The sequence below is a fragment of the Protopterus annectens genome, chromosome 3.part0 (genome assembly GCF_019279795.1).
Source record: "Protopterus annectens isolate FY-2018-M chromosome 3.part0, PAN1.0, whole genome shotgun sequence".
Taxonomy (NCBI): domain Eukaryota; kingdom Metazoa; phylum Chordata; order Ceratodontiformes; family Protopteridae; genus Protopterus; species Protopterus annectens.
Window position 1 is genome coordinate 116,440,914 of NC_056731.1, and position 14,103 is coordinate 116,455,016.

Sequence of the window (14,103 nt, forward strand, 5' to 3'; positions counted from 1 at the left end):
AGAGAGTGCAGTTTCAGCCTGTTCTTTAGTGATAATTGGCAGTGGAGTGGTAGAGGGTATTTCTTGGGAGAGAACTGGGGGTGATGGGGAGGTGAAATTTGAACTTAATTTGTCAGCCAGCAGATTTGATATATCTTCTGGCTGAGTATATGTGATGCCATCTACAATTAATTCTGCACATTGCTGTGTGTTGCCTTTAAGATTGCAGACATAACTAAAAATGCCTTATGATTATCCTTAACATTGTAGGCTATTTTTTTCATAAAGTCTGTTTTCAGAGACTTGACTAGTTCCCTGATTCACCTGTTTAGACTAATGAGGGACTTTTTGTTCTGTTGTGGTTTGACCTGGGTTTATTTCAGTCTGGTACTGCCATTTATTTGCAGTTGTTTATATAGTCATACAGGGTGTTTGTGTACTTCTCTGCACAGGTTTCTGTGTTTTCTGGATTTGGGGAAACATGGAAACTAGCTATGCTGTCCCTTAATAGGCGATAATTTATCTTAGAGAAGTTCTTAAAGTTTTTGGGGTTAGGTGGGGAGACTAGCTTTACCTTTATTTCAAGGGAGACCACTTTGTGATCTGATCTTACCATTGAGGATATAACTCTGCCATATTTGTGAGTACCAGATCTAAGATAGTTGTGCCCTTAGTGGGAGTGCGGATTAGTTGCTCCAGGACATTTGAATTTACACAGTCAAGTATCTTTGGGCCTCCATGTTATTGGTCGTGAATGCCTCACAATTAATGCAGGGATAGTTAAAATCACCCATGACTATGGTATTGGGCTAGATGGTGAGTGATTCTAGTAACTTTAGGTATGATATATGGGCTTCCAGTTTTATGGTGGGGGCTTGTAGCTAGCAAGAATATGGTAATGGATTTTTCCATTGGCTAATTGGACATGGAATAACTCAAGCATGTCATATTGTTTGACCAGCCTTGAAATGTGCTTATACTTTATGCAAATAAATATACCTCCACCTTTTGCTCTTTTATGTTCAATGGGGGTCAGAATGTATGAAAGGCATTATAGCCATGCACTGCAAACTCACATCCTTTCATATTTAATGCAAAACTCTCCTTAAATTCCATTATTATATTTTCTGTTATCAGCACACCTCAGACCCTCAGATATAACTCTTCTATACCCTAACTTATTTGTCGCCATCATAATCTAACCTGTGACAATGCTCTGTTCTGTACTCTACTCCCCTGCTTGTATGTCCACCGCATCTCCACAAAAACTACCACCACTCTCTGATCTCCTACTTCTGTCCTCACTACAACAAGTTATGCTGCTCAGTAGCATCCTCCTTTCTGTTTCTCACCTTACCAGATAAAACTTCTCCTTACTCAAAAGGAATATCTCCTACTCATATACATAATACCTAAACTAAGAACTTCTACTCCCAAGCAAAACTACATTTTCCATACCATCTCCTGTCATTTCTTTCCACACTCTTACATTGTCCTATACAAAATCTCCTACAAATTACACAACCCCTTCCTGTTTAACTTTGGTTTTAAACATAGATACAAAACCAAATTCCCTATCCATTGGAGGTTCCAAGATGGCTGCTCACTAAGTAACAGCTTGTTTCTACCTCTCCCAGTGTGAAAACAGAAACTCAGCAGAGAAGGCCAGTAGACTTGTATTTATGGGTGAATTTCAGTTATCTGCTAGAAAGTGTGTTGCCTGGATCCCAGAAATAAAGAAATACAGAAGACCAAAAAAAATCAGCTACAAAAAGTGAGAAAGAAATGCTGACTAGGGAGAGTTTTGCAGCTGTTCATCAAAAAGTAATACAACCTTCAGACATGACTTCCAATAACCTACAGGATGATATAAGAAAACTGCATACAGACTTGGTTAAAATAAACAAAACACTGATAGAGTATATCAACACAAATAACAAAAGGCTGGAAAAAATGGATAAAGCTATAAGCAGATATTGAGATGAGATGATAATGCTGCAAAAATAAGAGGATGAAATGAAGAAAAGGCTGGCTGAATATGAGAGTGCTCAGGGAGAGATGTTTAAAAAAAATAGAATTAGAGGACAGAGCACATAGGGAAAACTTGAGATTTTCAGCTATACCCGAGAAGCTGTTAGGAACAAACTGCATTCAATTTATGAACGCACAAATAAGCAACTGGACTGGTATTCCACAGCAGGACTTATTAGTTGAATGGGCACATCATGTGTATGCTCCAAATCTAGCTATAAGAAAGCAACCTAGACCTTTAATAGTAAGGGTACAAAACTACCATCAGAAAGAGCTGATTTTGTCAAAACTGTGGCAGAAGGACAAAATACTAAAAGTAGGAGACAGCAGAGTGTTTTTAGAGAATGATTACTCATTGTACACCAGGCAGAAGAGAAGTAAATTCATTCTGCTATTCAGAGAATGTCAAGATGCATGTGTAAGATTCAAATTGCTGTATCCAGCTGCCTTCAAGGTATTCTTTCCTGGAGGGACAAAATAATTTTTTGATGAAGTGCATGCTAAGGAGAAAATACAAAGGTTTGTACAACAAAAAAACTGAGCTGTGAAACAGAAGGCGATTCGGCTTCTTGTTCCTCTAGTAATAAAGACCACAGAGAGACTGCACCTGTGAAACCTTTTCCAGTATTTCAACAGAAAATGTTGGTGAGAATGAAGGGAGCTTGAGAGTTGACTAGAAGAATCAAGAGTATGCTGGTGATGGAGAAGAACAATAATAAAATCAGTAACTTAATGTGGGATTACAATACAATAATTATATTTGCGAAATAGAACAAGAAAATCTGGAAATATTGGACTTCTTCAAAATTTGTTTGCTGAGTGGGGGATTCTAAAGTATATGCCCTACTTCATGTCATTAATGTTTGGAAAAATGCTTTGGGAGGGGACGAGAGGGGAGAATGCTAACTGTAAGTAAAAAAAAAATACATTATTTTCTTAATAGTACTGTATCTGTGTTGCATGGTTTTCTTTGCATGCTAATTTTGAGTGTAATTGGGATTGTAAATAGGTGTTTTTTTCCCCTCTTCTCTTTTTCTTGTGCAATTTTGAAAAACATAGGCAATGTGATGATAAAGAAAAATGGAGTCTGGTTAAGGGGGGCATGGCAGAGTTCAAATTAATGTGCTTTCTTTCATTCTTGCATGGGAAATGACTGATTAAGGAACTTTGTTTTAAGACAGAGAGCAAGTAAATGAAAAAGAATATTGCATATTATAAGGCTTTTTTCTAGCACTTGCAAATATGTATACTAAGTAGCATTTCTGCAGCTGATCTTCATGCCAACGTGGAAACAATCTGATAAAGAGAAACTGGAGACAGTCTTGTGGAAGGGGACTAGTTGAGGGAAGAGAAGAAAAAAGAACAGCGAAATTGACTAGGACATAATGTTCCCTGAAAACAATCAGGGGTTTTCCCAGGTGTGACAACTTTAAAGATAATACAAAAGCAGTTAGACGAAGTAACGTTCTCTCATTTTTTTAAAATGCAATGGGGATACTAATATAAACAGATGCTTTTGTTTTTTTTTCTTGTTCACCCTTCTCTCTTTTTCTTTGTTCAGTTTTGATAAAGGTAGGCACTGCAGTAAAAACAATGAGAAGGGAAGGGGAGAAGATGGGGGAGAACAGAAGGGTCTGGTTAAGAGAGAATGACAAAAGAAAAATCAGTGTGATTTTTCCTATGCTTGCATAAGGAAATGACTGGGTAAAAGCCCTAGGCATTATCCAGTAACAAGTGTATCGTAAGGCTTTTTTCCTGATAAACAAGGTACCCTTAGCAATTTTGTGTCTGGTTTGCATGTCACTAGAAGACAATTTGATAAAGAGAAATGGCTTGGAGAAAGTGCTTATGGAAAGCATTCAAGTGTTTTCTTAACTGGGAGAGTTATAAAGATATACAAAATCAAATAACACTTACTAATTGAACAGGCTGTAATGTGTGTCTTGGCATGACTAACCTTTCTTTTTGGTTAACCTTAGCCTGTCTGTGTAGCTATCAACTTAGATCTTATGTTCTTATTAGGAAGCAAAAATTTCAGTATTTGAAGATGTGCATAGTGTTGTGTGTATTGTTAAGTTTATAGGTTTTAGGAGGGTTTTTTGGGAGGTTGTTTGTTCTGTTTGAGGGCTTTCAAAATAAAAAAAGTTATGTAAAATGTGACATAGGCACAAATGGATATGACATGAAACAACTGTATAGAAGACCAACCTGGCAAACAGTATATACATGGACCTAGACATTTAGCAAAAGAGCAATTATATATAAAAGGGGGTAATAATAACTGTATAAGAAAATGATGCTTTCTGTAATGTATAAACCAACAAAGCGGCACTGAGTAAAGAGCCTTCCACCAGTGTACAAAATCCAATAGTCCAAGAACAGAAGAGGCTCAACATGACCAAATAAAGTTGATAAAAACCTTTAATGCTGCAGCAAGTAAGCGCTTTCATGTTTCAAGAACACTTCATCAGACTTAAATAACTGCCATAAAATCTAACCATTTAAATACTATACAAAAACCATATTCAACCAATCAGAAATGTAAATCAATTAATATAAAACTAAATCAATTATTCATTAAAAAGGCAATTATAAATGCTTCTCTATAAAATTATTACAACACATATAAAATATTGTATAAAAAGCACATTATTAAATAATAACTAAACATCACACTTATATTATATTAACTCAATGTACATAGGAACGTGCTGCCAAAAAGGCTTAAGTGTCACACGTTCATTCAAACCATACCCTTTATGTCCTTGTAACCTTAGAATCCATTTGTTTTCCTTTTCTTCAGTGTAATTCCTAATGTTACCTAGCATATTGGTTTTCCTTATTAATTCTAATACTGTGAAACTAAATTTCTGTGATGTACCTTTGCTGTAAAATATGATTAGCTAAGGCATTAGATTTATTTTCTTTGTGTATCGCATATACATGTTCTCTGATGCGTTTCCTCAGACTTCTGTTTGTCATGCCTATGTAAAAGCATGAACAAGTCTGACACACAGCAATGTATATGATATCCCTCGATTTACAATCAGCATACAAATTCATACGATAAATCTTCCCAGTGTCAGGATGTGTAAAGATGTTATTGCCAGATATAGAAGTACATTGGTTACAACTCCTGCATGGAAAAGTTCCTATTCTCACAGAATCAATAGGTTTAAAACCCTCACTCTCATAACATAACAACCTTTTAAGTGACTTCATATTCTTATGTGCAAAACTATGTCTATCACCCACTATCTCTGTTATTTTATCATCTACTGTTAAAATATTCCAATTCTTCCTAATTACTTCTTTTATCTTCGTGTCAAGATTGCAATAGGAAATAATTAATCTCTTAAAGCTTTGCATGTGCCTATTGTTACTTCTCGAATCATGATGATGAGAAAGAGATCATGATTCGAGAAGTAACAATAGGCACATGCAAAGCTTTAAGAGATTAAATATATTGTAATGTAAATATATTGTAAATATGGTGTAAATAGGTTTTTAGGACATGTATAGTTTAGTTTAGGTGGTGTACCCCCAAAACAGTTAACAGTTTATACTTTATATAATAGTATATAGGTTCATAGGTTCATAGGTTCATAGGTTAGTACTAAGATACTAAGTATTAGCTGATTAAAGTTATCCTCCTCTTGGGAGGCCTGATTCATATTTGTATTATGTTTTTCTGGGGCACCCTAGTGAATGTTTTACCCAATCAGGAGTAAGGTACTTGTTACAATAACTGCTTGTCTATAACTCAAAAGTTGTTAACTGTTTGTATTAATTTAGAATGTACTTTACTTTCTTTTTCTTGGATTGATGTACCTTACAAGTTTCTTATCTTGTATTTATTTTCATTTTTTGTAAAAGTTTTAAAACTAATAAAAATATTTAAAAAAAAAAGAAGTTGAGAGGTGTGCTGAAAATGTAAACCAGTTGATGAATGCTGGTTATTAATGCATATCAGATGGACATTGTATAAATAAAGTTAAATAAAAATGGAGTACAGCTTAACTGATAAATTTTGTTTATTTCACTTTTTTAGGTGGATGGATGGATCACCATTAACCTACGTAGCTTGGGATGCAAATGAACCAAACTTTGCAAATAATGATGAGAACTGTGTTGTGGTATACAAAGATATGGGTCAGTAAAACAATAGACTATGCTGTTTTAATTTCAAGATTGTATTATGTCCCAGTATTTAGTGTTACATGGTTGTAATAATTTATGAGTTATTACTATTTGTACCTGTATAAATACATCAGTAGGTGCTCACACTACAAAAGCAAAAGAGAGTAATGCCACTGCCTAGATTCATTTCAGCATAAAGAGTTCATTCTCATTGTCAATGATGACACTAAAATAGTACCATTACAAATGTTGTATATAATGTACTTAGCCTTAAAAACATATTGCAAATGAATTTTGCTCTTCTGAGTTTTTAACAGTGCCTACTACATTCATATAAGTTCATGCTGAGTTGCTGGAGAAGAAAGCTATAATCGCTCATTTCCTGGGAGTTCATCTGCCTCATTCTCAATCAACATCTTTCAGTGCTACTTTACCTACAGTAATCATACCTTTGCAAAAACTATTGTACAGACATACCACACATACACACACAGTGGCTATTATTACCTTTTCTTTGCCTCTAGACCTTTTCCTTCCTGAGTAAATGGTATTTGTTTTGTTTTGAGTCTTTCGGCTTTTCCCGGGTAGGGGTCGCCACAGCGGAACTCCGGTCTGCTAATGATTGGTAGTTGATTTTTACATGTCGAGTTACCAGCCCTGACACACAACCTTCAATGAAGGTACGCCCATTCACACATATCTCCATGCAGAAGACGCTCTAGCTGAGAATCGAACCGGACAGCGTCTTACTGTGAGGCGACAATGCTACCGCAGCACCTGAGTAAATGGTATTTAACTTGAAGAAATTGTTGCAGCCTGTACTCAACATTCTCCATCTGATGCATTCAGACTTACTTCAGTGTCTGGTGATGGATGGAGGGTTGGTTTACCTATTGATGCAATGAACTTAATGGCAAGGTTAGCAGGTAGTCAGTTTCAGAAAGGAAGAGCACATTCCTGCAAAGTGTGCTGACTTTAACAATAACTTAAACTGAGCAGCCTTATTAGCAGTACTCAATGCAGTGTTTATCTGTGCTTATGTGAATATTTCCATTCATTCTATGGTATATTAACTATTCACAGAGAATTAATTAAGCATTTCAGGATGCCATAAAGAAATCATAAGCCTACAATATGCAGATCATACCCTTGTTACTCACCCGCTAGCCCCATTCTACCTAGTTTCTGGTTGCTAGCTGTTGTTTTCCATTTTGTAAGTACAGGAAACTTTACCAAAACATTATCAAATTGTTAATAGATGGTACTCCTAAATTATTTTTACCATAAAGGCTCAGTTTTAGTTATGACTAAGCAGTAAACTTTGTGAATGAATTCAAGTGCACTTAATTCCAATGAAAAAACAATTCAGTAAATAAGCATTATGGGTTACAGGCTTGCAGGTATTCCTTTGACATGACAGCAGTAAAAATAATTACTTACTGTATTTTTATTACTTTCCATTTTGCATTTATAAATCACTCTGCGATATGTACATGCACATATACAAAAATATGCAAACACACAACCACACACGCACATTTTATATATATATATATATATATATATATATATATATATATATATATATATATATGGGTCCCCCTTCAAAACATCTAAAACCCATAACATCTAACTTCATAACATTGAGACCAGAACATCTAAAACCCATACTGTCACATTTCATAACATCTAACACTACAAATCACATGAAAATAATAGACCCTCAATGTATAATGACACCAAACTACCAAACACACTTTTTACTACATTTCTGTAGGAGGGCTTGATACAGTGGGGGTAGGAAATTAACTTTTTCCCACTGTAGTGCGATCTTGGAGTTGGTATAATTAATTTACAGGGGGGGGTGCAGGGGGGCTTTGATGTTATGTGTTTTAGATGTTTTGAAGCAGACCTAATATATATATATATATATATATGTGTGTGTGTGTGTGTGTGTGTGTGTGTGTGTGTGTGTGTGTGTGTGTGTGTGTGTGTGTGTCTGTGTGTGTGTGTGTGTGTGTGTGTGTGTGTGTGAGTGTGTGTGTGTGTGTATGTGTGTGCATATGTATATAGATACATATTTATATAGTTATATATAGACAGCAGATATGTGTGTGTGTGTATGTGTAGGTGTGTATGTGTACACACACACACACACATATATATATATATATATATATATATATATATATATATATATACTTACTCATTTCTGTGCTTCCACTTTTTTGTCTACACATACACATTAAACAATGTATTAGTACAACATATGAGAACAACAGGTCAACATTCAATATACAGCAAGGCAAGATTTTACATATTTTGAAATATATGAGCTGAGTCAATCAATTATAAGATATTAGCAAAAACAATAAATTTATGTTCATTTAATACTCTACATGTATTTAGGCAAAGGAATTTTAGAAAGATGAATTGAAGCAGTGGCAGAGATTAGAGTAGAATAGAATAGGGGTAGGTATCAGGAATCAGGTAGGATGTGTACAGGAGCACTCCCAGAGTGAGTAGAGGTGAGAGTGGAGAAGGGTTATAAAGGATGGTAGGTTAGGGGTGGTTCTAATGTAAGGGGGAAGAGAGTTCCATAATCTGGCAAGGGAGAATGATAGTAGAAGTTGCCCTGGCTTGTAAAGTTCTAAGAGGTTTTGATTTGTGGATCTAAGTGTTCTATGTAACTGGTGAAGTTTTAGGGAAGAGGAGAGTGATGGACAGTTAGAAGGTTTGAAAATTAGCTTGTGTGCTGTAGTTAGTTGAATGAAAATTAGGTAGCTTGGGAGTTCCAACCAATTTAGAGCATGTAGGGAGTTGCAATGGTGAGTAGAGGATTTGGATCTTGTGGCAAACTTTGAAATTTTGTTATATATGAGGAAAGTTTAGATTTTAGGGATGATTGAAGGTTAGAGAGTAGCTGAGCTCCATACAAAAGGGAGGGTAGGAGGTAGGTGGTAGATAGGAGTTGTCTAGAAGACAGAGAAAGATAGCGCCTGTGTCGATAAAGCATACCACGTTTTTGATGAGTGTTTTTAATATTGGTTTGTACATAGATATCAAATTTTAGCTGGTCACCGATAAGAACGCCCAGAAGTTTTTTATGGGGAACTATTTCAATAGTTGTTTTGTTTAGGCTAAGTATAGAGAAGGATGCTTTGTCAGCAGCAGTATGTCTAGAAGGGGTAAAGATCATTATTTTAGATTTGGAGGCATTTAGGGCTAGGTGATTGTCAAGCATCCAGGACTCAGTGGAGGAGAAGGCTTCTTGCATAAGGTTTATTAGTAAAGGAAGAGTTTTGGCTGAGCAGATGATAGTGGAGTCGTCTGCGTATTGCACCAGTTTAGTGTTGGGGATCTTTTGGTGGAAATCATTGATGAAAATGTTAAATAGTAAAGGACCCAAAATAGAGCCTTGGGGTACACCTGTTGGAGTATGAAGGAAAGAGGAAGTGCAGTAGTTCCATTTTACAGCTTGTTCCCTGGCTGAGAGATAGCTGGAGAACCATTTGACAGGCAAAGAGGAGAGATTAAGATGGGAGAGTTTAGAAAGCAGAAGCACATGAGAGACAGTGTTGAAAGCTTTAGATAAGTCAAGGAGGAGCTTAGAAACTATGTTCCCAGAGTCACGAGCAGAGTTAATGATTTTAAGGAAGGAAAGAAGGGCAGTGGTGGTGCTATGCCCTGTTATAAACCCGTGTTGGGTAGGAGTTAGGAGTTGGTTGTCCAATAGGTAGGGTGATAGTTGGAGGTGAATACATTTTTCGAGTATCTAGAGATAGGGGATAGAAGAGCAATAGGGGGAAAGTTGGAGATTGAACAGTTTGTACCTCCTTTATGGGGGGGGGGGGGTAATGAAATCTGTTTTCCAGAGGCATGGTACATAGGACTTCTGAATGGAGCAATTGATTAGGATGCTGATTGGAAGGGCTATGCCATCAGCAGCTAGTTGGAGAAATTTGGATGGAATGTCATCTGGGACATTAGAGAAAAGTTTTAACTTTTGTAGGAGCTTTTTTATAGTGTGGGTAGGAATGGATTTGAGAGTAAAAGGGGAGGACTTAGGGTTCATGGATGCTAAGTTTTTGTTATCAGTTAAGTTGGGGGGGTGTTGTTAGGGAAAGAAGAGGTGAGCTTGCCTATGGAGTCAATGAAAAAGGAGTTAAATTGGGTAGCTAGGTGGAGGTCTGGTGTGTCTGGGTCAGGGCAAGGGTTCTCTTTTTTGCCTGGGGATAATATTGATGAAATACTATTCCAAAATTTTCTGGGGTTGGTTTTATGATTATTTTGAAGTTTAAGGTAGTATGATTTGCGGTCAGTGGCTATTTTTTTTACTTGATTTCGCAGTTGCTTGTATTCGACAAGAGAGTTGGGAGTTTTGCATTTTTGGTAGTATTTCCAGATTTTATCTCGGTGATGCATAAGTAGTTTTATATATATATATATATATATATATATATATATATATATATTATATATATATATATATATATATATATATATATATATATATATATTATATATATATATATATATATGTATATATTAATTCCACAAACACCACACACACACACACACACACACACACACACACACACACACACATTACACTGCTTTATAAGAAAAAAAGCAATACTTACTATTAAACTCTGGCCTTCTCTCTTGGATCTCTGCCTTTGCAGCTTGTAGTACCTGTGCCTGCATTGCTACTGAGATGTATATACATAGATAATATATATATATATATATATATATATATATATATATATATATATATATATATATATATATTTTTTTCAGAGCTGTCAGTGGGTAGGAAAAAGGTAAACATTAACATAAAAGTGATATGAAGTACATCAACTTGCAAGATACTACACCATAAAAAGAATCCGTTATAGGTTCATAGGTTCATAGGTTCATACTAGGCTATCTGCCCAAGGGCATTTATAAGCCTAGCCCATAGTTATGTGGCTTTCGCCACCCCTTTAGTTTGAATAAAAACTATGCCTATCATTTTGCTGTGCCTCTGTCAAGCAGTGACGCTGAAGTAATCCCTGGGGTATATCTGCAATCTCCCATCCATTGGTCAAGATTCCTCTTGAACAAGACCAGAGAGGTGCTCTGCCTCACATGTACCGGGATTTTGTTCCACAGCATAGGGAGTCTCTGGGTGATGAATCTGTCCCTCCAGCACGTTCTATTTATAACCGTGTCAAGGTTTAAGTCTCCCGCCCTTGTGGTTCTGAGGGATCTAGATTTTTTGAGGTGAAGCATATTCATCAAATCTGGGTTTGACATGACCTTATATGTCAGGCACAGGTCACCTCTGAGCAAGCGGTATGAGACTGAATAGAGCTGGAGTTCTTTCAGTCGGGCAGCATAAGACATATTTTTGAGACCCTTTATCCTTTTGGTGAGGAACTTTTGGGGCCTTTCAAGCTGCAGCAGGTGTCTGGTCAGATACATTCGAGCGGGGCATTGTACTCAATCATAGGTCTAATAAGTGATGAGTACAGGGGACGATGACCTCCCTTGATCTAGATGTGAATCCCTTCATGATCAGGTGGGTGATATAGAAGGTTTTCCTAACTACTTTAGCAACATGAGTGTCAAGCGAAGGCTACTGTCAACCTGGGTCCCCAGATCTCTGATGACTTTTCTGTGCTCAGTGGATTGCCACCTATATGGTAGCTAGGGGTAGCCTTGTTTTTCCCAAAGGGTATGACTATGCATTTTTGGCGTTTAACTTCAGGCCATGGCTCTGGCACCAGTTATCCATTTCTGTGAGGCCCTTCTGGAGGATATCTGTGTCAGATGTGTTTCGACTATGGCCCAGTTTGCAGTCATCTGCAAACTTTGTCAGCCATAACCCTCCTGTGTTTGCTTGTACTTCAGAAAAGTAGATGCCGAACAAGAGTGGACCCAGGACTGAGCCCTGTGGGACACCACTTGTGACAGGCTTTGAGTCTGACATGGCTCCAGCAACTCTGACCCTGTGGGTTCTGTCACTTAGCCAGTTTGCAACCCATCTTGTGATGTATGGGTTTACATTCAAGCTGATGAGTTTTCGATGATACCTGAGTGGGGTATTGTGTCGAAGGCCTTTGCCAGGTCGAGGTAGGCTGTATGGACTGCCTTTCCCTCATCAATGGCCTTGGTGACTGTCTCGAAAAAGTCAACCAAGTTTAAGAGGCAGGATCTGCCTTTGACAAAGCCAAACTGAGTTGGATCCAAAGTCTGCAAGTTCCCTATGTCTTTATTTATGAGTTCCATTATGATCCTCTCCATGGCTTTGCAGATAAGGCTTGTCGAGCTAATGGGGCGGTAATTTCCAGGGTCTGTGGAGGCACCGCCCTTATGAAGTGGGACCACAGTCGCCGTGCGCCACTCCTTGGGTACGTATCCTGAGGTGAGGCTAAGATTAAACAGCTGTCCTAACTGTGGGTTTAATTCCTCATTGAGTTCATGAAGCACACAGCCGGGGACACCATCCGGTCCCATGGATGCTGTGTTTTTTGCCTTAGTGAGGGCAGTTCTCACCTAGGCGTTGGAGATGTTTGGGGGGCTACAATCCTCTGGAATAGATATCTCTCCTTTTGGGGGGGGAGAAGTTTGCACTGAACCTGTCAGCCAGTATGTTGGCAATGTGTGTAGGTTCAGTAATTTTCACATCATTTTGAACTAATTCTGAGCATATCTGGGAGTTTCCTCCTAGGTTTCTAACATAGCTAAAGAAGGCCTTATGATTCTCTTTAGAGTCCTTGGCGATTTTTCTCTCAAAATTTGCCTTGGATGATTTTATGAGAGCTCTTAGTTTTTACTTATAATGATCAAAGGTGTCTTACCTTTCAAGGATTTTGCTCTATCTTGTAGTAGCTTCCTCCTTTTGTTGTAGAGCTTGTTTATGGCTGGGGTCCACCAGACTGGACGCTTGCCTTTGGTACAGAGAGTCTTAGTTTTGTTTGGGATTGCCTGATCCATGCAGTCCTGTAGGTGCTGGTAGAAGGCATTTGTAAGTGATTCAGCGGTTTGAGTAATGTTTACCACTGGCTCAGGGGCCTTAAAGGAGACCACACTAGTTTTTAGAAGTGTGAAATCGGCTTTTGAGAAGTTTTTCACTGTGGTCTTTTTGTTTCAGGTGGGGCGGGATGAGGACCTCCAGCGAGATTAGTTTATGATCTGATCTCACCAGTGAGGGGTATACTTCGGTGTTGAACATTTTGATCCCATGTTCGTGATGATGAGATCAAGTATGTTTTCTCCTCTTGTGGGGATGGTGACTAGTTGTTCCATGGCATTTGAGTTTATGAACTCCAGGAATCTTTGGGTTAGAGTGTTCGGGCTTGAGTAGTGTTCCCAGTCTATATTAGGGTAGTTAAAGTCACCTAGTATGATGGTGTTTGGAGATACATTTATCCCTCCAATGTTTTCAGGAAGGCCATGTGAGGTTCCTGAGTTTGAGAGGGTGGCCTGTAACATGCTACAAATTGCAGAGCAGTCTTGCCTATGGTTAATTGCACCTGGATGGTCTCCGATGCATCATGCGTTGCCACCAACCTTGAGGTGTGGGTGTCCTTTATGAATATGGACACCCCTCCTTTCTTAGTGTTGTCCGGATTTTGGGGCGGGCGCATGATATGAGGTGAAACCTGTTAGTGCTGGGGTGCTCTCAGGAGCCTTGAACCAGGTTTCTGTCACAGCACAGACATCGATGTTCTCCATATTGAGAAGGGCCTCGAGTCGTGCATCTTGAGATTGAGACTTCTGGCATTGAGCAGCATTACCCTTAGTTTTTTTCCTTTTGGTGTTCTAGGGTGGTAGGTTTAGAATTTGAGCCTTGCCTAAAAAGGCACTATGGGGGTGGCAAGAGCCTTTGCCAATATCCGGAAGCCCAGGGTGACAGGTGCAAGCCGTCCCTTGCGGCAGCGTGGCTTGTCCAGCATGTCATCC

General features: G+C 38.1%; 1 protein-coding gene across 2 annotated transcripts in view; it reads left to right on the top strand.

Moving 5' to 3' along the window:
• Nucleotides 1–14,103, top strand: part of MRC1 (mannose receptor C-type 1) — a 1,874,292-nt gene that overhangs the window by 1,096,454 nt on the left and 763,735 nt on the right. For both annotated transcript variants that reach the window (XM_044064625.1, XM_044064626.1), the window contains exon 19: nt 6,062–6,162. In XM_044064625.1, the coding sequence (XP_043920560.1) occupies nt 6,062–6,162 (101 nt within the window). The remainder of the gene's footprint in view (nt 1–6,061; nt 6,163–14,103) is intronic.